At 47.0% G+C, this 22,500-nt stretch overlaps 1 protein-coding gene across 1 annotated transcript in view; it reads left to right on the plus strand.

Moving 5' to 3' along the window:
- The window catches only part of LOC121840008 (neuroblastoma-amplified sequence-like), a 136,949-nt gene that overhangs the window by 54,139 nt on the left and 60,310 nt on the right, over positions 1-22,500 (plus strand). The window contains exon 4 of the mRNA XM_042301125.1: positions 10,217-10,407. Coding sequence (XP_042157059.1) covers positions 10,217-10,407 — 191 coding nt within the window. The remainder of the gene's footprint in view (positions 1-10,216; positions 10,408-22,500) is intronic.

A 22,500-nucleotide genomic window follows, 5' to 3' on the forward strand; every position in this document is an offset into this window, starting at 1 on the left:
TCTCTAATACTCTCTCTCTCCCTACTCTCTAATAATCTCTCTAATATATCTCTCTCCCCTATGCTCTCTCTCTATACTCTCTCTCTCCCTATCTCTCTTGATAATACGCTCTCTCTCCCCTATATCTCTCTCTCATTTCCCTACTCTCTCTCTCCCCTAATATCTCTCTCATATACTCTCTCTCTCCCTTTACTCTCTCTCCCTACTCTCTCTCTCCCCCTACTCTCTCTCTCCCCTACTGCTCTCTCTCCCTTTTACTACTCTCTCTCTCCCCTACTCTCTCTCTCCCCTACTTCTCTCATCTTTCCCCTACTCTCTCTTCCCGCTTCTCTCCGCTACTCTCTCTCCCTTTACGCTTTCTCCTCTCTCTTCTCCCCTTTACGCTCTCTCTCCCTTTCTCTCTCTTACTTTCTCTCTCCCTTTACTCTCTCTCTCCGCTATTCCTCTCCCTTTCTCTCTCTCTTTACGCTTCTCTCTTTTCTTCTCTCTCCCCTTTACGCTCTTTCTCCCCCTACGCTACTCTCTCTCCCCCTACGCTTTCTCTCTCTTTACGCTCTTCTCCTTTACGTTTCTCTCTCTCTCCTTTACGCTCTCTCCCCTATGCTCTCTCTCCCCCTACGCTCTCTCTCCCTTTACGCTTCTCTCTCCTTTACGCTCTCTCTCTCCCTTTCTCCCTTCCCTTTATGCTTTCTCTCCCGCTCTCTCTCCCTACGCTCTCTCCACCCCTACGCTCTCTCTCCCCTTTTCTCCTTTACGCTTTCTCTCTCCCCTTACGCTCTCCTTTACGCTTTCTCTCCCCTACGCTTTCTCTCCTTTACGCTTTCTCCACGCTCTTCATTCTCTCCCCCTACGCTCCCTCTCCCCCTTTACGCTCTCTCTCCTTACGTTTCTCTCCCCTTTCTCTCTCCGCTCTCTTCTCTCCTTTACGCTCCCTCTTTACGCTCTCTCCCTTTACGCTTCTCTCTTCCTTTCTCTCTCCCTTTCTTCTCTCTCTATTTTCTCTCTCTCTCCCCTACGCTTTCTCTCCCTACGCTCTCTCTCCCTTTACGCTCTCTCCTTTACGCTCTCTCTCCCCTCTCTCTCTCCCCTCTTCTCTCTCTCCCTTTACTCTCTCTCTCCCCTTTACGCTTTCTCTCTACTTTCTCTCTCCCTATGTTTCTCTCCTTTACGCTCTCTCTCCTTTACGCTCTTCTCCCTACTCTCTCTTACTCTTCTCTCCCTCTTTCTATGCTTACGCTCTCTTCTCCTTTACGCTTCTCTCTCTCTCCCTTTACGCTCTCTCTCCTTTACGCTCTCTCTTTACCTCTTTACGCTACTTTCTCTCTCTTTTTACGCTCTTCTCTCCCCTTTACGCTTCTCTTCCTTTATGCTTTTCTACTTTACGCTTCTCTCCTTTACGCTCTCTCTCTCCCCTTTACTCTCTCTCTCGCTACTTCTCTCCCTTTATGTTTTCTTCCCTACTCTTTCTCTCCCCCTACTCTCTTCTCCCCTTTACTCTCTCCCTTCTCTCCTTTACGCTCTCTCCCTTTACGCTCTCTCTCCCCTACGTTTTCTCTCTCTCCCTACGCTCTCTCTCCTCTACATTTTCTCTCCCTACGCTTTCTCTCCCCTCTCTCTCTCTCCCCTACGCTCTCTCTCTTACTCTCTCTCTCCTTTACGCTCTCTCTCTCCCTTTACGCTCTCTCTCCTTTACTTTCTCTCTCCCTTACGCTCTCTCTTTACGCTTTCTCTCTCTCTCCCTTTACGCTCTCTCTCCCCTTTACGCTCTCTTTTACTCTCTCTCCTTTACGCTCTCTCTCTCCTCTATGTCTCTCTCCCCTTTACGCTCTCTCTCTCATAATCTCTCCCCCTACGCTCTCTCTCTCTCCCCTATGTTCTCTCTCTACTTCTCTCTCTCCCCTACGCTTTCTCTCTCTTCCCTACTCTCGCTCTCCCCTCTCTCTCCCTATGCTCTCTCTCCCTACACTCTCTCTCCCTTTATACGCTCTCTCTCCCTATGCTTTCTCTCTCTCCCTACTTCTCTCTCTCCCGCTACTCTCTCTCTCCCCCTTCACGCTTTCTCTCCTTTACGTCTCTCCCCCTATGCTCTCTCTCTTTATGCTCTCTCTCTCCCTTCTCTCTCTCTTACGCTCTCTCTCTCCCTATTTCTCTCTCTCTACGCTTCTCTCTTCCCTTTACGCTCTCTCTCCCCTACGCTCTCTCTCCCCTACGCTCTCTCTCTCCCTACTCTCTCTCTCCCCTACTCTCTCTCTCCCCTACGCTCTCTCCCTTTACGCTCTCTCTCCCTTACGCTCTCTCTTCCCCTACGCTTCTCTCCTTTACGCTCTCTCTCTCCCCCTACGCTCTCTCTCTCTACTCTCTCTCTCCCTACGCTCTCTCTCCTTTACTTTCTTTCTCCCCTCGGCTCTTCTCTCCCTTTACTTTCTTTCCTACGCTTTCTCCTTTACGCTTCTTCTCCTTTACGCTCTTCTTCCTTTACGCTTCTCCCCTCTTTTCTCCCCTTTACTCTTCTTCTCCTTTACGCTCTCTTTCTCTCTTACGCTCTTCTCTCCCTTACTCTCTTCTCCTTTACGCTTTCTTCCCCTATTTCTTTCTCCTTTCTTCTCCCTCTTCCCTCTACTTCTCTCTCTCCCTTTACGCTCCCTCTTCTCTCTCTCTCTACGCTTCTCTTCTCTCCCTTACGCTTTTCTCCCTTTACGCTTTTCTCCCCTACTCTCCTTCTCTCCCTTTACTTTCTCCCTCACCCTCTCTTACGCTCTTTCTCTCTCCCTAACTTTCTCCCCTACGCTCTTCTCCCTTTACGCTCTCCCCTTTACTCTCCCTCTTTACTCTCTCTTCTCTCTCTCCCCTACGCTTTCTCTCTCTCCTTTACGCTCTCTCCCCTTTACGCTCTCTCCCCTACTCTTTCTCTTCTCTTTACGCTTTTCTTCCCCTACGTTTCTCCTTTACTCTCTTCCCCTCTTCTCTCTTTACGGCTTCTCTCTCCCCTTACGCTCTCTTTCTCCCTTTATGTTTTCTTCCTTTACGCTTTCTCTCTTTACGCTCTTCTTTTCTCTCTCTTCTCCCTTACGCTCTCTCTCTTTACGTTTTCTTCTCCCCCTTTATTCTCTCTCTCCCTTTACGCTCTCTCTTCCCTTTACGCTCTCTCTCTCCTTTACGCTCTTCTTCCTCTTTACGCTCTCTTCCTTTACGCTCTCTCTCCTTTTACGTTTTCTTTCCCCTTTACGCTTTCTCTCTTTCCTTTCCTATGCTCTCTTCTCTCCTTTACGCTTTCTCTCTTACGCTCTCTCTTCCTTTACGTTCTTTCTCTCTCTCCCTTTCGCTCTCTCTCCCCTACTCTCTCCCCTTTACTCTCTCTCTCCTTTACTTTCTCTCTCCCCTACTCTCTCTCCTTTACGCTCTCTCTCTCCGCTCTCTCTCTCTCTTTCTCTCCTCCTTCGCTCTCTCTCCCTACTCTCTCTCCTACGCTCTCTCTCCTTTACTTTCTCTCCCTATCTCTCTCTCTCTCCTTTATGCTCTCTCTCCCTATGCTTTCTCTCTTTACGCTCTCCCTTTACGCTCTCCTTTACCCTACTCTCTCTTTACTCTCTCTCTCCCCTCTCTCTCTCTCTCCCCTTGCTCTCTCTCCCTACGCTCTCTCTCCCCTCTCTCTCTCTCTCCCCCTACGCTCTCTCTCCCTTTACGCTCTCTCTCCCTACCCTACGCTCTCTCCCCCTACGGCTCTCTCTCCCCCTACGCTCTCTCTCCCCTACGCTTTCTCTCTTTACTGCTCTTCTCCCTTTACGCTCTCTCCCCTATGTTTTCTCTCTCTCTCTCCCCTACGCTCTCTCTCTCCCTACTCTCCCTCTCTCTTCCCTACGCTCTCTCTCTCCCTACTCTCTCTCTCTCCCCTGCAGAGCTCTCTCTCCCCTACGCTCTCTCTCTCTCCCTACGCTCTCTCCTCTCTCTCTCTCCCTATGCTCTCCCCTATGCTCTCTCCCTCTTCCTTTTCCCTTACGCTCTCTCTCCTCCCCTATGCTTCTCTCTGCACAGCTCTCTCTCCCTTCCTCTCTCTCTCTCTCCCTACAGAGCTCAGTCTCCCTACGCTCTCTCTCCTCCCCTGCAGGCTCAGTCTCCTATGATCTCTCTCTCCCTGCAGAGCTACAGTCCCCCTATGATCTCTCTCTCCCTGCAGAGCTACAGTCGTACCTATGATCTCTCTCCCCTGCAGAGCTACAGTCTCTACCTATGATCTCTCTCTCCCTGCAGAGCTAGTCGTACCTATGATCTCTCTCTCCCCTGCAGAGCTACAGTCGTACCTATGATCTCTCTCTCCCTGCAGAGCTCCCAGTCGCTCTACCTATGATCTCTCTCTCCCCTGCAGAGCTACAGTCGTCTCCTATGATCTCTCTCTCCCCAGAGCTCAGTCTCTCCCCTATGATCTCTCTCTCCCCTGCAGAGCTACAGTCGTCCTATGATCTCTCTCTCCCCTGCAGAGCTACAGTCCCCTATGTCTCTCTCTCTCCCCTAGCTACTCTCTCCCCTATGCTCTCTCCCCTGCAGAGCTACAGTCTCTCCCCTATGATCTCTCTCCTGCAGAGCTCTCTACCTATGATCTCTCCTCCTGCAGAGCTACAGTCTCCCCTATGATCTCTCTCCTCCCCTGCAGAGCTACAGTCGTACCTATGATCTCTCTCTCCCCTGCAGAGCTACAGAGCCTATCTCTCTCTCTACTCTATGATCTCTCTCCCCTGCAGAGCTACAGTCTACCTATGTTCTCCCCCTCTCTCTCCCCTGCAGAGCTACAGTCTCCCCTGATCTCTCTCTCTCCCCTGCAGAGCTACAGTCTCCCCTATGATCTCTCTCTCCCTGCAGAGCTACAGTCGTACCCCTGATCTCTCTCTCCCTGCAGAGCTACAGTCTCTCCCCTGATCTCTCTCTCCCCTGCAGAGCTACAGTCGTACCTATGATCTCTCTCCCCTGCAGAGCTACAGTCTCCCTATGATCTCTCTCTCCCTGCAGAGCTACAGTCTCCCCTATGATCTCTCTCTCCCTGCAGAGCTCCAGTCTCTACCTATGATCTCTCTCTCCCCTCTCAGAGCTACAGTCTCTCCCTATGATCTCTCTCTCCCCTGCAGAGCTACAGTCTCTCCCTATCCTCTCTCTCTCTCTCTCCCAGAGCTACAGTCGTACCTATGATCTCTCCCTCCCTGCAGAGCTACAGTCTACCTATGATCTCTCTCTCCCCTGCAGAGCTACAGTCGTACCTATGATCTCTCTCTCCCCTGCAGAGCTACCTATGATCTCTCTCTCCCCTGCAGAGCTACAGTCTACCTATATCTCTCTCCCTATAAGGCTACGCTCTCTCTCTCTCCCTGCAGAGCTACAGTCCCTATGATCTCTCTCTCCCCTGCAGAGATCTCTCTCTCCCCAGAGCTACAGTCGTACCTATGATCTCTCTCTCCCTGCAGAGCTACAGTCTACCTATGATCTCTCTCTCCCCTGCAGAGCTACAGTCGTACCTATGATCTCTCTCTCCCCTGCAGAGCTACAGTCGTACCTATGATCTCTCTCTCCCCCTGCAGAGCTACAGTCGTACCTATGATCTCTCTCTCCCTGCAGAGCAGAGCTCTCTCTCCCTGTACCTATGATCTCTCTCTCCCCTGCAGAGCTACAGTCTCTCTCTCCCCTATGATCTCTCTCTCCCCTGCAGAGCTACAGTCGTACCTATGATCTCTCTCTCCCCTGCAGAGCTACAGTCGTACCTATGATCTCTCTCCCCTGCAGAGCTACAGTCGTACCTATGATCTCTCTCTCCCTGCAGAGCTACAGTCTACCTATGATCTCTCTCTCCCCTGCAGAGCTACAGTCGTACCTATGATCTCTCTCTCCCTGCAGAGCTACAGTCGTACCTATGATCTCTTTCTCTCCCCTATGATCTCTCTCTCCCTGCAGAGCTCTCCCTGCAGAGCTACAGTCGTACCTATGATCTCTCTCTCCCCTGCAGAGCTACAGTCGTACCTATGATCTCTCTCCCCTGCAGAGCTACAGTCGTACCTATGATCTCTCTCCCTGCAGAGCTACAGTACCTATGATCTCTCTCTCCCTGCAGATCTCTCTCTCCCCTGCAGAGCTACAGTCTCTCTCCTCGTATGATCTCTCTCCCCCTGCAGAGCTACAGTCGTACCTATGATCTCTCTCTCCCTGCAGAGCTACAGTCGTACCTATGATCTCTCTCTCCCCTGCAGAGCTACAGTCGTACCTATGATCTCTCTCTCCCCTCTCTACAGTCGTACCTATGATCTCTCTCTCCCCTGCAGAGCTACAGTCGTACCTATGATCTCTCTCTCCCTGCAGAGCTACAGTCGTACCTATGATCTCTCTCCCCTGCAGAGCTACAGTCGTACCTATGATCTCTCTCTCCCCTGCAGAGCTACAGTCGTACCTATGATCTCTCTCTCCCCTGCAGAGCTACAGTCTACCTATGATCTCTCTCCTGCAGAGCTACAGTCGTACCTATGATCTCTCTCTCTCCCCTGCAGAGCTACAGTCGTACCTATGATCTCTCTCTCCCCTGCAGAGCTACCTATGATCTCTCTCTCCCCTGCCAGATCTACCTATGATCTCTCTCTCCTGCAGAGCTACAGTCGTACCTATGATCTCTCTCTCCCCTGCAGAGCTACAGTCGTACCTATGATCTCTCCCTGCAGAGCTACAGTCGTACCTCCTATGATCTCTCTCCCTGCAGAGCTACAGTCGTACCTATGATCTCTCTCTCCTGCAGAGCTACAGTCGTACCTATGATCTCTCTCTCCCCTGCAGAGCTACAGTCGTACCTATGATCTCTCTCTCCCTGCAGAGCTAGCAGTCGTACCTATGATCTCTCTCTCCCCTGCAGAGCTACAGTCGTACCTATGATCTCTCTCTCCCTGCAGAGCTACAGTCGTACCTATGATCTCTCTCTCCCCTGCAGAGCTGCAGAGCTACAGTCGTCTATGATCTCTCTCTCCCCTGCAGAGCTACAGTCGTACCTATGATCTCTCTCCCCTCAGAGCCCTACCTATGATCTCTCTCCCCTGCAGAGCTACAGTCGTACCTATGATCTCTCTCCCCCCCTGCAGAGCTACAGTCGTACCTATGATCTCTCTCTGCAGAGCTACAGTCGTACCTAGTCGCTAGTCGTACCTATGATCTCTCTCTCCCCTGCAGAGCTACAGTCGTACCTATGATCTCTCTCTCCCTGCAGAGCTACAGTCGTACCTATGATCTCTCTCCCTGCAGAGCTACAGTCGTACCTATGATCTCTCTCTCCCTGCAGAGCTACAGTCGTACCTATGATCTCTCTCTCCCTGCAGAGCTACAGTCGTACCTATGATCTCTCTCCCTGCAGAGCTACAGTCGTACCTATGATCTCTCTCTCCCCTGCAGAGCTACAGTCGTACCTATGATCTCTCTCTCCCCTGCAGAGCTACAGTCGTACCTATGATCTCTCTCTCCCTGCAGAGCTACAGTCGTACCTATGATCTCTCTCTCCCTGCAGAGCTACAGTACCTATGATCTCTCTCTCTCCCTGCAGAGCTACACCTATGATCTCTCTCTTCCCCTGCAGAGCCTACCTATGATCTCTCTCCCCTGCAGAGCTCGTACCTATGATCTCTCTCCCTGCAGAGCTACAGAACCTATGATCTCTCTCCCTGCAGAGCTACAGTCGTACCTATGATCTCTCTCTCCCCTGCAGAGCTACAGTCGTACCTATGATCTCTCTCTCTCCCCTGCAGAGCTACAGTCGTACCTATGATCTCTCTCTCCCTGCAGAGCTACAGTCGTACCTATGATCTCTCTCTCCCCTGCAGAGCTACAGTCGTACCTATGATCTCTCTCTCCCCTGCAGAGCTACAGTCGTACCTATGATCTCTCTCTTCCCCTGCAGAGCTACAGTCGTACCTATGATCTCTCTCTCCCCTGCAGAGCTACAGTCGTGACCTATGATCTCTATGATCTCTCTCCCTGCAGAGCTACAGTCGTACCTATGATCTCTCTCTCCCCTGCAGAGCTACAGTCGTACCTATGATCTCTCTCTCCCTGCAGAGCTACAGTCTCTCTCTCTCCCTGCAGAGCTACAGTCGTACCTATGATCTCTCTCTCCCCTGCAGAGCTACAGTCGTACCTATGATCTCTCTCTCCCCTGCAGAGCTACAGTCGTACCTATGATCTCTCTCTCCCCTGCAGAGCTACAGTCGTACCTATGATCTCTCTCTCCCCTGCAGAGCTACAGTCGTACCTATGATCTCTCTCTCCCCTGCAGAGCTACAGTCGTACCTATGATCTCTCCCCTGCAGAGCTACAGTCGTACCTATGATCTCTCTCTCCCCTGCAGAGCTACAGTCGTACCTATGATCTCTCTCTCCCTGCAGAGCTACAGTCGTACCTATGATCTCTCTCTCCCCTGCAGAGCTACAGTCGTACCTATGATCTCTCTCTCCCCTGCAGAGCTACAGTCGTACCTATGATCTCTCTCTCCCCTGCAGAGCTACAGTCGTACCTATGATCTCTCTCTCCCCTGCAGAGCTACAGTCGTACCTATGATCTCTCTCTCCCCTGCAGAGCTACAGTCGTACCTATGATCTCTCTCTCCCCTGCAGAGCTACAGTCGTACCTATGATCTCTCTCTCCCCTGCAGAGCTACAGTCGTACCTATGATCTCTCTCTCCCCTGCAGAGCTACAGTCGTACCTATGATCTCTCTCTCCCCTGCAGAGCTACAGTCTGCAGAGCTAGTCGTACCTATGATCTCTCTCTCCCCTGCAGAGCTACAGTCGTACCTATGATCTCTCTCTCCCCTGCAGAGCTACAGTCGTACCTATGATCTCTCTCTCCCCTGCAGAGCTGATCTCTCTCTCCCTGCAGAGCTACAGTCGTGACCTATGATCTCTCTCTCCCTGCAGAGCTACAGTCGTACCTATGATCTCTCTCTCCCTGCAGAGCTACAGTCGTACCTATGATCTCTCTCTCCCCTGCAGAGCTACAGTCGTACCTATGATCTCTCTCTCCCCTGCAGAGCTACAGTCGTACCTATGATCTCTCTCTCCCTGCAGAGCTACAGTCGTACCTATGATCTCTCTCTTCCCCTGCAGAGCTACAGTCGTACCTATGATCTCTCTCTCCCCTGCAGAGCTACAGTCGTACCTATGATCTCTCTCTCCCCTGCAGAGCTACAGTCGTACTCTATGATCTCTCTCTCCCCTGCAGAGCTACAGTCGTACCTATGATCTCTCTCTCCCTGCAGAGCTACAGTCGTACCTATGATCTCTCTCTCCCCTGCAGAGCTACAGTCGTACCTATGATCTCTCTCCCCTGCAGAGCTACAGTCGTACCTATGATCTCTCTCTCCCCTGCAGAGCTACAGTCGTACCTATGATCTCTCTCTCCCTGCAGAGCTACAGTCGTACCTATGATCTCTCTCTCCCCTGCAGAGCTACAGTCGTACCTATGATCTCTCTCTCCCCTGCAGAGCTACAGTCGTACCTATGATCTCTCTCTCCCTGCAGAGCTACAGTCGTACCTATGATCTCTCTCTCCCCTGCAGAGCTACAGTCGTACCTATGATCTCTCTCTCCCCTGCAGAGCTACAGTCGTACCTATGATCTCTCTCTCCCTGCAGAGCTACAGTCGTACCTATGATCTCTCTCTCCCTGCAGAGCTACAGTCGTACCTATGATCTCTCTCTCCCTGCAGAGCTACAGTCGTACCTATGATCTCTCTCTCCCCTGCAGAGCTACAGTCGTACCTATGATCTCTCTCTCCCCTGCAGAGCTACAGTCGTACCTATGATCTCTCTCTCCCTGCAGAGCTACAGTCGTACCTATGATCTCTCTCTCCCCTGCAGAGCCCCTGCAGAGCTACAGTCGTACCTATGATCTCTCTCTCCCCTGCAGAGCTACAGTCGTACCTATGATCTCTCTCTTCCCCTGCAGAGCTACAGTCGTACCTATGATCTCTCTCTCCCTGCAGAGCTACAGTCGTACCTATGATCTCTCTCTCCCCTGCAGAGCTACAGTCGTACCTATGATCTCTCTCTCCCCTGCAGAGCTACAGTCGTACCTATGATCTCTCTCTCCCTGCAGAGCTACAGTCGTACCTATGATCTCTCTCTCCCCTGCAGAGCTACAGTCGTACCTATGATCTCTCTCTCCCCTGCAGAGCTACAGTCGTACCTATGATCTCTCTCTCCCCTGCAGAGCTACAGTCGTACCTATGATCTCTCTCGTTCTGAACGGTCCAAAGTCCAGGCCCTGGCTGTCACCATGGCGACAGACGGACAGCCACTGGAGCTAATCGGAGACCTGCTGGGCATCGCTGTGGGCAACCTGGACCTGTCAATCAAAACCGTTCTGCAGGTGGCTGTGGAGAATGTAGTCTCTGCCCTCAGGTATAAACTCCTCCTTTTACCTCATCTGACCTCTGTCTCTCTGACCTGTCTCTCTCTCTGTCTGTCTCTCTCTCTGTCTGTCTCTCTCTCTGTCTGTCTCTCTCTCTGTCTGTCTCTCTCTCTGTCTGTCTCTCTCTCTGTCTGTCTCTCTCTCTCTCTACTTCTCTCTCCCTCTCTCTCTCTCTCTCTCTCTAGTCTGGTGTATATAGTCTAGTGTATATAGTCTGGTGTTTTTAGGATAGTCTGGTGTATATAGTCTGGTGTATATAGTCTAGTGTTTTTAGGATAGTCTGGTGTATATAGTCTGGTGTATATAGTCTGGTGTTTAGGATAGTCTGGTGTATATCGTCTAGTGTATATAGTCTGGTGTATATAGTCTGTATATCGTCTGGTGTATATAGTCTGGTGTATATAGTCTGGTGTTTAGGATCGTCTGGTGTATATAGTCTAGTGTATATCGTCTAGTGTTTAGGATAGTCTGGTGTATATAGTCTGGTGTATATAGTATTTTGTATATAGTCTGGTGTATACAGTCTGGTGTATATAGTATTTTGTATATAGTCTGGTGTATACAGTCTGGTGTATATAGTCGAGCGTTTAGGATCGTCTGGTGTATATAGTCTGGTGTATATAGTCTAGTGTATATAGTCTAGTGTATATAGTTGAGCGTTTAGGATAGTCTGGTGTATATATTCTGGTGTATATAGTCTGGTGTATATCGTCTAGTGTTTAGGATAGTCTGGTGTATATAGTCTAGTGTATATAGTCTGGTGTATATAGTCTGGTGTATATAGTCTTGTGTTTAGGATAGCCTGGTGTATATAGCCTGGTGTATATAGTCTGGTGTATATAGTCTGGTGTATATAGTCTGGTGTATATAGTCTGGTGTATATAGTCTAGTGTATATAGTCTGGTGTATATAGTCTAGTGTATATCGTCTAGTGTTTAGGATAGTCTGGTGTATATAGTCTAGTGTATATAGTCTGGTGTATATAGTCTTGTGTTTAGGATAGTCTGGTGTATATAGTCTGGTGTATATAGTCTAGTGTATATCGTCTAGTGTTTAGGATAGTCTGGTGCATATAGTATTTTGTATATAGTCTGGTGTATATAGTATTTTGTATATAGTCTGGTGTATATAGTCTAGTGTATATAGTCTGGTGTATATAGTCTGGTGTATATAGTCTTGTGTTTAGGATAGTCTGGTGTATATAGTCTGGTGTATATAGTCTTGTGTATATAGTCTAGTGTATATCGTCTAGTGTTTAGGATAGTCTGGTGCATATAGTATTTTGTATATAGTCTGGTGTATATAGTCGAGCGTTTAGGATAGCCTGGTGTATATAGTCTGGTGTATATAGTCTAGTGTTTATCGTCTAGTGTTTAGGATAGTGTTGGTGTATATAGTCTGGTGTATATAGTCTGGTGTATATAGCCTGGTGTATATAGTCTGGTGTATATAGTCTGGTGTATATAGTCTGGTGTATATAGTCTGGTGTATATAGTCTAGTGTTTAGGATAGTCTGGTGTATATAGTTGAGCGTTTAGGATAGTCTGGTGTATATAGTCTGGTGTATATAGTCTAGTGTTTATCGTCTAGTGTTTAGGATAGTGTTGGTGTATATAGTCTGGTGTATATAGTCTGGTGTATATAGTCTAGTGTATATCGTCTAGTGTTTAGGATAGTCTGGTGTATATAGTCAAGTGTTTAGGATAGTCTGGTGTATATAGTTGAGCGTTTAGGATAGTCTGGTGTATATAGTCTGGTGTATATAGTCTAGTGTATATCGTCTAGTGTTTAGGATAGTCTGGTGTATATAGTCAAGTGTTTAGGATAGTCTGGTGTATATAGTTGAGCGTTTAGGATAGTCTGGTGTATATAGTCTGGTGTATATAGTCTGGTGTATATTGTCTAGTGTATATATATTCTTCTGTCGTGTGCGTTCGTAAGAAGGACGGGACCCTCCGGTTGTGTATAGATTACAGAGATCTGAACAGAAAGACATATCCCGACCGCCAGCCCATCCCTCGGGTCCAAGACATCATGGACAGTTTAGGTGGTAATTCCTGGTTCTCCCTCTTAGATCAGGGGAAAGCGTATCACCAGGGGTTCATCTCTGAAGAAAGCAGACCACTGACAGCATTTGTGACACCGTGGGGACTCTATGAGTGGATACGTATGCCATTCGGCCTCATGAACGCTCCTGCAGCTTTTCAGCGGTGTATGGAGGAGTGTTTGGAAGGGCTCCGGGATAACATCTGCATTCCTTATCTGGACGACACGCTAGTTTTCAGTATGGAGGAGTGTTTGGAAGGGCTCCGGGATAACATCTGCATTCCTTATCTGGACGACACGCTAGTTTTCAGTATGGAGGAGTGTTTGGAAGGGCTCCGGGATAACATCTGCACTCCTTATCTGGACGACACGCTAGTTTTCAGTATGGAGGAGTGTTTGGAAGGGCTCCGGGACAACATCTGGGACAACATCTGCATTCCTTATCTGGACGACACGCTAGTTTTCAGTATGGAGGAGTGTTTGGAAGGGCTCCGGGACAACATCTGCATTCCTTATCTGGACGACACGCTAGTTTTCAGTATGGAGGAGTGTTTGGAAGGGCTCCGGGATAACATCTGCATTCCTTATCTGGACGACACGCTAGTTTTCAGTATGGAGGAGTGTTTGGAAGGGCTCCGGGATAATATCTGCACTCCTTATCTGGACGACACGCTAGTTTTCAGTATGGAGGAGTGTTTGGAAGGGCTCCGGGATAACATCTGCACTCCTTATCTGGACGACACGCTAGTTTTCAGTATGGAGGAGTGTTTGGAAGGGCTCCGGGATAACATCTGCACTCCTTATCTGGACGACACGCTAGTTTTCAGTAAAACATTCAACAGCCATGTGAATGATGTGCGAAAAGTTTTGCAGCGTCTCAGAGAGTATGGCATTAAACTCAAACCAAGTAAGTGTGATCTCTTTAAACCCCAGGTCCGTTATTTGGGCAGAATAGTGTCTGCAGCCGAGTTGACCCAGTAAGAGCAATGAAAGAAATCAGACCAGAGACTGTGGGCCAGCTCAGAAAAATGCTTGGTTTACTCACTTACTACAGACAGTACATCAAGGACTTTTCTAGGAGTGCCAGCTGCCTGTATGACCTCCTGAAAGCAGATTCAGAGAAATTACCTGACCACCCACGGAAAACAAAAACTAAGAAAAGTAAGTCATGTGGTGCCCTCAAACAAGCCAATCCTGTGGACTGATCAACATCAACAGGCATTTGAACAGCTGATTGAGTGTTTGCTTCACCCACCAGTTTTAGGTTTCCCTGATTTCACTCAGCCATTTGTTGTACACACTGATGCGTCACACCAAGGCTTGGGAGCAGTTCTTTACCAAAAGCAAGATGGGAAGCTTAGGGTCATTGCTTATGGCTCTCGAACCTTAACAGCAGCTGAGAAGAACTATCACTACCACTCGAGCAAGCTAGAATGTCTAGGTCTAAAATGGGCAATCACTGATAAGTTTCATGATTATTTGTACTATGCTCCGACCTTCACTGTATACAGCGATAACAACCCGCTCTGCTACATTCTGTCTACTACAAAACTGAACGCAACCACTTCCAGGTGGGTTGCAGACTTGGCTGATTTCCACTTTACAATAAAGTACAGGCCAGGCAGAGAGAACGGTGATGCAGATGCTTTGTCAAGGATGCCACTGGATGTAGAGTCACTGATGAGAGAATGTTCTGAGGAGCTTCCACCAGACACCATCGCCGCCACGATACAAGCAGTTGAGGTACAGAAAGAGGCTGTTGTACCTTGGTCATTTTCAGCTGCATCGATGTCAGTATCAGCTGAAGGTGAGACAACCACTGCAACAACCAGCTCGATCCCAAAAGATGGGATAAGAGAAGCACAAGAATCTGATCCGGTCATCCGTCCTGTGCTCAATTTCAAACTGTCTGGTTCCAAACCGCCAGTTAAAGAGCAAAAGAAATTCAGTCCAAAGACAAAATGCCTATTCAGAGAATGGGACAAATTGACAATAGACAGTGATGGCATTCTGTACAGAATCACTACAGCCCGCAAGCAGTTAGTTCTACCAGAGCAGTACAAAGGTAAAGTGATGGAAGAGTTGCACAATAACATGGGACACCAAGGTACTGACCGCACCGAATCACTAGTACGTGACCGCTTCTTCTGGCCTTTTATGCAATCTGACATCGAGCACTATGTGACTAAAACTTGTAGCTGTGTCAAGCAGAAAAAGCCAGCCCATGCAACAAGAGCTCCTCTGACAAACATTGTGACAACACAGCCATTTGAACTGGTATGTATAGACTTCCTTCATCTCGACAGATGCAAAGGGGGATATGAGTACATCCTCGTGACTGTTGATCATTTTACACGTTACACTCAAGCCTACGCCACCACATCAAAGTCAGGTAAAACTGCTGCAAATCTCATCTTCAATGACTTTGCCCTGAAGTTTGGGTTCCGCATCCACCATGACCAAGGGGGAGAATTTGAAAATCAGTTGTTCCATCAGTTAAAGAAACTCAGTGGCATGGCGGGGTCCAGGACAACACCCTATCACCCGATGGGAAACGGTCAAGCGGAGCGCATGAACAGAACATTGGTGCAAATGTTAGACACTAACTGAGACACAAAAGTCAAATTCGAAGGAGTCTCTGAACAAACTGGTTTATGCCTATAACTGCACCCGTTGCGAAGTGACTGGCTATTCACCATTTTATATTCTGTTTGGGAAATCACCCAGGCTTCCAGTTGATATGCTCTTTGGATTGTGCACAGAGGCAGGTTCCAGTAACCAGCGAGAATACGTGGAGAACTGGAAATGAGGGATGGAAGAAGCATACGCCATTGCAAATGAAAATGCTCAGAAATCCGCTGAAAGAAGTAAGAAGTACTATGACACTAAAGTTAGGAGTTCAGTGCTACAGCCTGGTGAGCGAGTTCTAATTAAAAACCTGACACCAAGAGGAGGACCAGGAAAACTCCCTAACTATTGGGAAGATACAATTCACACAGTGGTGAGACAAATGGGTTCAGACCTGCCGATTTATGAATTGAGACCAGAAAAGGGTAGGGGACGCTCCAGGGTCCTGCACAGAAATCTGCTCATGTCCTGTGACCACTTACCTTTTGAGACCAGAAATGACCAAAGTGGACAAAAGTCAGAAAACGAGGAGACACCAGCCTGCATCACAGACTCTAGATTCTGATGAAGACAGTGGGGATGAATATGACCTTCATCATGAGCTTGCTACAGGTTCCCACATCTCCTACAGTACCTGAGGAGAGGAATGCTGAACCAGCGAGAGAGTGGGAACACAGGCCCCCATCAGTGAAACAGACAGTTGCAGTGCCAGTCCATGATACGCTACCAGCACAGCCTCTTGTTAAAAAGCGGCTGGAGGAGACAACAACAGTTAAAGACTTGCCTGCTGAAAATTTGCCTGATGATCATCCACCAAGGCCTTTCCTTCATATACTGATGCTGCTGAACCTGAGGAACCAGCCTACCAGCTGCCACAAAGAGAGAGACACCCTCCAAGACGTATCACTTATGATTAGCTTGGTATCCCTTCCTGCTACAGTATACAGCCACAGCCACAGTTGTTCCCTGTCTACTCTGCACCAGGACTGGTTCCATGGCTGCCATCACTACAGCAATGCTACTTTCAGCCACCTTACATGTATGGGCTTCAGCAAACATGAGGCTACAGAGTTGACATGTTTGACCATGGACTACTGTCTGATTTCACAGACTGTCAAAAGAGACAATTTGCAGACTATGCATATAGATCATTAAAAGTGATGGACTGTTGATCAATAGTATGAGAAAATACTGCTTATGTTATATAGCTGGTCAACAGATATGGACTGTGAATATAACTTGTTAGTTCTATTTGAACTGTGACCCTTGACCTCTGCTCAAGTACTACCTTACAGAAGAGGATTTTCTAGGTCCAGTGCATACGGACTGTTGAAGAAGACAATGTTGGTAATGTTGGGACAACATTTATTTTGTCGGGGAGAGTAACAGGTTAAAGGAAATATTCATAGCCTGTTATACATTAAAAAGTATTAGTAAGTTCATAGTATGTAAAACATCTAAGGTTAAGAAGATGCATTCAGTATTAGTTGATAGAGATTGATAACATTCATATAATTGTGTTAAAGTTAAAATCTGTCAAAGGGTACGAATTGTGAGAGTAATGTGTAAACGTTATATTGATTACTTTATTTTGAACCTAAAAGTGTTCATCTGTGATCTACGAAATGCTCTAATCTATGAGCCAGAGATCGATTGCTCTGGTCTCCACCCATATTCCTGGGGAAAATCGCTGTCTTTTCTCATTGAACTAAACGTTGAATTGAGAATACAATACCGTATCACTGTCGTGATTATTTCTCCCCTGTTTTCAGGTACTTTATTGATGATAAAAATAGTAATTTAAATGTTATAACTCGCTAACATGACAGGAGTGTTTAAGGTGTGTCTTAGTAACGTCTTGAGGAAGTTAGAGATAAGTTTGACATGACATGGTGACATGGTGTGATGACAGAAACATACAGGAACTCAAATCCTTCTGTTCACCTGATTTAGAATTCCTCACAATCAAATGTAGACCGCATTATCTACCAAGAGAATTCTCTTTGATTATAATCACAGCCGTATATATCCCCCCAAGCAGACACATCGATGGCTCTGAACGAACTTTATTTAACTCTCTGCAAACTGGAAACGATTTATCCGGAGGCTGCATTCATTGTAGCTGGGGATTTTAACAAGGCTAATCTGAAAACAAGACTCCCTAAATTTTATCAGCATATCGATTGCGCAACCAGGGGTGGAAAGACCCTGGATCATTGTTACTCTAACTTCCGCGACGCATATAAGGCCCTGCCCCGCCCCCTTTCGGAAAAGCTGACCACGACTCCATTTTGTTGATCCCTGCCTACAGACAGAAACTAAAACAAGAAGCTCCCACGCTGAGGTCTGTCCAACGCTGGTCCGACCAAGCTGACTCCACACTCCAAGACTGCTTCCATCACGTGGACTGGGAGATGTTTCGTATTGCGTCAGACAACAACATTGACGAATACGCTGATTCGGTGTGCGAGTTCATTAGAACGTGCGTTGAAGATGTCGTTCCCATAGCAACAATTAAAACATTCCCTAACCAGAAACCTTGGATTGATGGCAGCATTCGTGTGAAACTGAAGGCACGAACCACTGCTTTTAATCAGGGCAAGGTGTCTGGTAACATGACTGAATACAAACAGTGCAGCTATTCCCTCCGCAAGGCTATCAAACAAGCTAAGCGCCAGTACAGAGACAAAGTAGAATCTCAATTCAACGGCTCAGACACAAGAGGCATGTGGCAGGGTCTACAGTCAATCACGGACTACAGGAAGAAACCCAGCCCAGTCACGGACCAGGATGTCTTGCTCCCAGGCAGACTAAATAACTTTTTGCCCGCTTTGAGGACAATACAGTGCCACTGACACGGCCGGCAACGAAAACATGCGGTCTCTCCTTCACTGCAGCCGAAGTGAGTAAGACATTTAAACGTGTTAACCCTCGCAAGGCTGCAGGCCCAGACGGCATCCCCAGCCGCGCCCTCAGAGCATGCGCAGACCAGCTGGCCGGTGTGTTTACGGACATATTCAATCAATCCCTATACCAGTCTGCTGTTCCCACATGCTTCAAGAGGGCCACCATTGTTCCTGTTCCCAAGAAAGCTAAGGTAACTGAGCTAAACGACTACCGCCCCGTAGCACTCACATCCGTCATCATGAAGTGCTTTGAGAGACTAGTCAAGGACCATATCACCTCCACCCTACCTGACACCCTAGACCCACTCCAATTTGCTTACCGCCCAAATAGGTCCACAGACGATGCAATCTCAACCACACTGCACACTGCCCTAACCCATCTGGACAAGAGGAATACCTATGTGAGAATGCTGTTCATCGACTACAGCTCGGCATTCAACACCATAGTACCCTCCAAGCTCGTCATCAAGCTCGAGACCCTGGGTCTCGACCCCGCCCTGTGCAACTGGGTTCTGGACTTCCTGACGGGCCGCCCCCAGGTGGTGAGGGTAGGCAACAACATCTCCTCCCCGCTGATCCTCAACACTGGGGCCCCACAAGGGTGCGTTCTGAGCCCTCTCCTGTACTCCCTGTTCACCCACGACTGCGTGTGGCCATGCACGCCTCCAACTCAATCATCAAGTTTGCGGACGACACAACAGTGGTAGGCTTGATTACCAACAACGACGAGATGGCCTACAGGGAGGAGGTGAGGGCCCTCGGAGTGTGGTGTCAGGAAAATAACCTCACACTCAACGTCAACAAAACTAAGGAGATGATTGTGGACTTCAGGAAACAGCAGAGGGAACACCCCCATCCACATCGATGGAACAGTAGTGGAGAGGGTAGCAAGTTTTAAGTTCCTCGGCATACACATCACAGACAAACTGAATTGGTCCACTCACACAGACAGCATCGTGAGGAAGGCGCAGCAGCGCCTCTTCAACCTCAGGAGGCTGAAGAAATTCGGCTTGTCACCAAAAGCACTCACAAACTTCTACAGATGCACAATCGAGAGCATCCTGGCGGGCTGTATCACCGCCTGGTATGGCAACTGCACCGCCCTCAACCGTAAGGCTCTCCAGAGGGTAGTGAGGTCTGCACAACGCATCACCGGGGGCAAACTACCTGCCCTCCAGGACACCTACACCACCCGATGCTACAGGAAGGCCATAAAGATCATCAAGGACATCAACCACCCGAGCCACTGCCTGTTCACCCCGCTGTCATCCAGAAGGCGAGGTCAGTACAGGTGCATCAAAGCTGGGACCGAGAGACTGAAAAACAGCTTCTATCTCAAGGCCATCAGACTGTTAAACAGCCACCACTAACATTGAGTGGCTACTGCCAACACACTGTCAATGACACTGACTCTACTCCAGCCACTTTAATCATGGGAATTGATGGGAAATGATGTAAATATATCACTAGCCACTTTAAACAATGCTACCTTATATAATGTTACTTACCCTACATTATTCATCTCATATGCATACGTAGATACTGTACTCTATATCATCGACTGCATCCTTATGTAATACATGTATCACTAGCCACTTTAACTATGCCACTTGGTTTACATACTCATCTCATATGTATATACTGTACTCGATATCATCTACTGTATCTTGCCTATGCTGCTCTGTACCATCACTCATTCATATATCCTTATGTACATATTCTTTATCCCCTTACACTGTGTATAAGACAGTAGTTTTGGAATTGTTAGTTAGATTACTTGTTCGTTATTACTGCATTGTCGGAACTAGAAGCACAAGCATTTCGCTACACTCGCATTAACATCTGCTAACCATGTGTATGTGACAAATAAAATTTGATTTGATTTGTCTAGTCCCTATGGGTCCTGGTTCAATTGTTCCATGTAGATGGACGTCATTGTTTGGTGTTGGTCTAGTCCCTATGGGTCCTCGTCCAATCGTTCCGTTGAAAGCAGAACCCCAATGTATTTCGTTCCATTCCAGTGTTCCGACCAGCGAAGTAAAGTTCTGAACCGATTAGAACCAAAAACGGTAACAGTTCATACAGATTATTTTCATTTAGTTTATAACCCTGCTAATGACAGGGCTCTACATACTGACAGTGGACTCTACATACTGACAGGACTCTACATACTGACAGGACTCTACATACTGACAGGACTCTACATACCGACAGGACTCTACATACTGACAGGACTCTATATTTTGCTGTGTTAGTTGTATAATGGGTTTTCTGTTGTTTTGTAATGTGTTACTTTTGTGAAATGATTGAACTAAACGTTGAATTGAGAATACAACACCGTATCACTCTTGTGATTATTTCCCCCTGTTTTCAGGGGCGTAACATATATAGTCTAGGTGTTTTTAGGATAGTCTGGTGTATATAGTCTAGTGTTTTTAGGATAGTCTGGTGTATATCGTCTAGTGTTTTTAGGATAGTCTGGTGTATATAGTCTGGTGTATATAGTCTGGTGTATATAGTCTAGTGTATATAGTCTAGTGTTTTTAGGATAGTCTGGTGTATATAGTCTGGTGTATATAGTCTGGTGTATATAGTCTAGTGTTTTTAGGATAGTCTGGTGTATATAGTCTAGTGTTTTTAGGATAGTCTGGTGTATATCGTCTAGTGTTTTTAGGATAGTCTGGTGTATATAGTCTGGTGTATATAGTCTGGTGTATATAGGATAGCCTGGTGTATATAGTCTGGTGTATATAGTCTGGTGTATATAGTCTAGTGTTTTTAGGATAGTCTGGTGTATATAGTCTGGTGTATATAGTCTGGTGTATATAGTCTAGTGTTTTTAGGATAGTCTGGTGTATATAGTCTGGTGTATATAGTCTGGTGTTTAGGATAGTCTGGTGTATATCGTCTAGTGTATATCGTCTGGTGTATATCGTCTAGTGTATATCGTCTAGTGTTTAGGATAGTCTGGTGTATATAGTCTGTATATCGTCTGGTGTATATAGTCTGGTGTATATAGTCTGGTGTATATAGTCTGGTGTATATAGTCTAGTGTTTTTAGGATAGCCTGGTGTATATAGTCTGGTGTATATAGTCTAGTGTTTTTAGGATAGTCTGGTGTGTATATAGTCTGGTGTATATAGTCTGGTGTATATAGTCTAGTGTATATAGTCTGGTGTATATAGTCTAGTGTTTCGGATAGTCTGGTGTATATAGTCTGGTGTATATAGTCTGGTGTATATAGTCTAGTGTTTTTAGGATAGCCTGGTGTATATAGTCTGGTGTATATAGTCTGTTGTATATAGTCTGGTGTATATAGTCTAGTGTTTTTAGGATAGTCTGGTGTATATAGTCTGGTGTATATAGTCTAGTGTTTTTAGGATAGTCTGGTGTGTATATAGTCTGGTGTATATAGTCTGTTGTATATAGTCTGGTGTATATAGTCTAGTGTTTTTAGGATAGCCTGGTGTATATAGTCTGGTGTATATAGTCTAGTGTTTAGGATAGTCTGGTGTATATAGTCTGGTGTATATAGTCTGGTGTATATAGTCTGGTGTTTTTAGGATAGTCTGGTGTATATAGTCTGGTGTATATAGTCTGGTGTATATAGTCTAGTGTATATAATCTAGTGTTTCGGATAGCCTGGTGTATAGGATAGCCTGGTGTATAGGATAGCCTGGTGTATATAGCCTGGTGTATATAGTCTGGTGTATATAGCCTGGTGTATATAGTCTGGTGTATATAGCCTGGTGTATATAGTCTGGTGTATATAGTCTGGTGTATATAGTCTGGTGTATATAGTCTGGTGTATATAGTCTGGTGTATATAGCCTGGTGTATATAGTCTGGTGTATATAGTCTGGTGTATATAGTCTGGTGTATATAGTCTGGTGTATATAGTCTGGTGTATATAGTCTGGTGTATATAGTCTGGTGTATATAGTCTGGTGTATATAGTCTGGTGTATATAGTCTGGTGTATATAGCCTGGTGTATATAGTCTGGTGTATATAGCCTGGTGTATATAGCCTGGTTTATATAGTCTGGTGTATATAGTCTGGTGTATATAGTCTGGTGTATATTGTCATTGTGTGATGCAGGCCTGTATTGTTTCTCTGTAACAAGGGTACCTGACTAATGGATGTCCTTTGTATCTGTCATACAAGGTGTGTGTGTGTGTGTGTGTCTGTGTGTGTGTGTGTGTGTGTGTCTGTGTGTGTGTGTGTGTGTGTGTGTGTGTGTGTGAAAGAAATCATTTGAATGGTGATTGTGCTGTGTAGAAATGATGCGTTATCTTTGAATTTTTTGTACGTAGCAAACGTGTGTGTGTGTGTGTGTGTGTGTGTGTGTGTGTGTGTGTGTGTGTGTGTGTGTGTGTGTGTGTGTGTGTGTGTGTGCGCCTCGCAGCTTAGTGGAGTTGAGTCAGGGGAAATATTTTTTTATTTTTTATGTCTTTGTAAAAAAATGTGTCGCCTCTGGTGACACACACACGATCCCTCTGCAGCA

This window comes from Oncorhynchus tshawytscha, linkage group LG18, assembly GCF_018296145.1.
Source record: "Oncorhynchus tshawytscha isolate Ot180627B linkage group LG18, Otsh_v2.0, whole genome shotgun sequence".
Lineage (NCBI taxonomy): Eukaryota > Metazoa > Chordata > Actinopteri > Salmoniformes > Salmonidae > Oncorhynchus > Oncorhynchus tshawytscha.